At 42.8% G+C, this 2,914-nt stretch overlaps 1 protein-coding gene across 1 annotated transcript; it reads left to right on the plus strand.

The window, feature by feature from the left end:
- The first annotated feature begins 675 nt into the window (after positions 1-675).
- On the plus strand, positions 676-1,638 carry LOC141997151 (olfactory receptor 10C1-like). The gene has a single exon (XM_074969435.1). The coding sequence runs from the start codon at positions 676-678 to the stop codon at positions 1,636-1,638; it is 963 nt and encodes a 320-aa protein (XP_074825536.1).
- Positions 1,639-2,914: the final 1,276 nt, after the last annotated feature.

The raw sequence follows: 2,914 nt of genomic DNA on the forward strand, positions 1-2,914 counted from the left end.
ATACTGCATGTGGCAAGTGTAATTCCCTGCTCCGGTGACCTACACACTCTATCTTTGAGCTATGGAGCTACTGTGCTAAAAATAGCAGTGTAGCCTGGGCAGCACAGACTAGCTGCCCGAGCACAATCCCATCGGAGATCCTAGGTATGTCCACAGGTGGCCAATCCAAAGGGCTGCGTGTGCTACTGTGTTCTCTCTGCTAATTTTATCCTGCTATCTTGATCCAAGCGAGTGCATGTACCTCTACCCAAACTGGGAATGACACCTCCCAGCTGCAGGGGAGACGTACCCGTGGTTGAACTCTCAATATTTTTCATTTCCAATCTATTGATTTTTTGTTATGTCTTCTAGGTTGCTTGATATGACACTGATGGGATAAAGATTTCAACATCCCAGCCTAAAAATCTTTCTTTAAAGTTCAAGAGAGATTAAGGGAGTTAGACGGGACATTTCTGTAATCAGTAGGGTTCTATGCTCTTGGTTCACCTGTATTGGAAGCTCAACCTCTTAATTATATTAGGCTTCCTCTGTTTATTAACAACTTCATTCTTCTAGTGGAGAGATGCAGTGGTATGAGGTTACCTACTCCAGGTTTCTGCTAGTGTATCCAACAGCACAAACTGATGGCGTGCACTCCATCAATATTTAATGGTTTTCTTTTTCTAGATACAGATTATGGAGAAAGCGGAAGGAAGAAATCAAACACCCATCATGGAATTCATCCTTTTAGGATTTGGGAATGTCCCTGAGCTGCAGCCCCTTCTCTTCCTCGTGTTTCTAGTGATCTTCATTGTGACTGTGGCAGGGAACATTCTCATTGTTGCAGTAGTCGTGGCTGATTGCCACCTTCACACCCCCATGTACTTCTTCCTGGGGAACTTGTCCTGCCTGGAGATCTGCTACACCTCCACCTTGCTACCCAGGCTGCTGGCCAGTCTGCTGACTGGGGACAGAACCATTTCTGTTAAGGGCTGCATTTTGCAAACATATTTCTTTGGTATGCTGTCAGGTACAGAATCTCTGCTGCTTGCGGCAATGTCTTATGATCGGTACTTAGCGATATGCAATCCACTCCGTTATGCTGCTCTGATGAATGGGAGAGTTTGTTGCCAGCTAGTGGCAGGATCCTGGATAAGTAGCTTTCTAGGCTGCACCACAATAAATATTTTCTTGTTCGAATCAAAGTTTTGTGATTCAAAAGGAATTGACCATTTCTTTTGTGATTTTTCACCCCTGATAAAGCTGTCCTGTGGCGATACCCAGGCTGTGCAAGTGCTGACATTTATTGTCTCTGCCATAGGGACATTTGTGCCCTGTCTACTGGTCCTGACATCCTACATTCGTATCATCACCACCATCCTGAGAATCCCTTCCACCACAGGGAGGCAAAAGGCCTTTTCCACCTGCTCCTCTCACCTCATTGTGGTTATAGTTTACTATGGGACACTGATTACTGTCTATGTGGCTCCAACAGCTAACACTCCCAAGGTCCTACACAAACTCTTCTCTGTCTTCTACACAGTCCTGACTCCCATGGTCAACCCTGTCATCTACAGCCTGAGAAACAAGGAGGTCACTGAGTCCCTGAGAAAAGCTATTCTTAAACTAGTTGCTTTCAGAAAAGGCATAGAACCTTAAAGGACAAATTTTAGCATATAGTAAAATAGAGATGAACTGATATAGTTTCTTAGGCATGGCCCATTGGAGTCCTTGAGAATAGGAGAGTCCTTGAGAACCCCTCATTGAACTTACTTCATCCATTTTCTTTCTTTCTTTCTTTCTTTCTTTCTTTCTTTCTTTCTTTCTTTCTTTCTTTCTTTTCCTCTGATACTTTTTCAGCATTAATCTTTCATACATTTAATACACATTTCTTTATACAAAACTTGATAGTGTAAAAAGAAAAGGAGTACTTGTGGCACCTTAGAGACTAACCAATTTATTTGAGCATCAGCTTTCGTGAACTACAGCTCACTTCATCGGATGTGATGATATCTTGATACTGTAAGAGACATTCTTTAAGAAAAATGTTTTCTTTTCCAGACACACATTTCAGTAAAGCACTCTGCTTCATGCATCCATACATTCATCCGTACATGAACACTAGTGCCCAAATTCTGCAAGGAGCTTAACATCTTTTGAGTGGCTCTGGGTCTCTTCCACTCCTACTGAAGCCAATGACATTCATTCTCCGCTGATTAGGATCCTCTGTTGTCAATTTTCAGAGTGGTAGCCATGCTAGACTGTATCAGCAAAAACAAAGAGGAGTCCTTGTGGCACCTTAGAGACTAACACATTTATTTGGGCATAAGCTTTTGTGGGCTAAAACCCACTTCATCAGAAGCATGGAGTGGAAAATGCAGTAAGCGGTATATGTATAAAAAGATGGAAGTTGCCTTACCGATTGGAGGGTCAGTGCTAACGAGGCCAATTCAGTTAAGGTGGAAGTGGCCTATTCTCAGTGGTTGATTACTTCTGTAGTACTAACGAGGCCAATGCAATCAAGGTGGACGTCGCCCATTTCCAACAGTTGACAAGAAGGTGTGAATATCAACTGAGGGAAAATTAGTTTTTGTAGTGACCCATCCACTCCCAGTCTTTATTCAGGCCTAATTTGGTGTCCAGTTTGCAAATTAATTCCAGTTCTGCAGTTTCTTGAAGTTTTGAAGTTTTTTTGTTGAAGAATTGCCACTTTTAGGGCTGTTATTGAGTGACCAGGGAGATTGAAGTGTTCTCCTACTGGTTTCTGAACGTTATAATTCCTGATGTCAGATTTGTGTCCATTTATTCTTTTGTGTAGAGACTGTCCAGTTTGACCAATGTACATGGCAGAGTGGCATTGCTGGCACATGGTGGCATATATCACATTGGTGGATGTGCAGGTGAATGAGCCCCTGATGGTGTGGCTGATGTGGTT

Source organism: Natator depressus, chromosome 13 (genome assembly GCF_965152275.1).
Source record: "Natator depressus isolate rNatDep1 chromosome 13, rNatDep2.hap1, whole genome shotgun sequence".
Classification (NCBI taxonomy): domain Eukaryota; kingdom Metazoa; phylum Chordata; order Testudines; family Cheloniidae; genus Natator; species Natator depressus.

Bases quoted from the DNA above. Each gene is read 5' to 3' on its own strand.
- LOC141997151 (XM_074969435.1), top strand. From the start codon at position 676: ATGGAGAAAGCGGAAGGAAGAAATCAAACACCCATCATGGAATTCATC.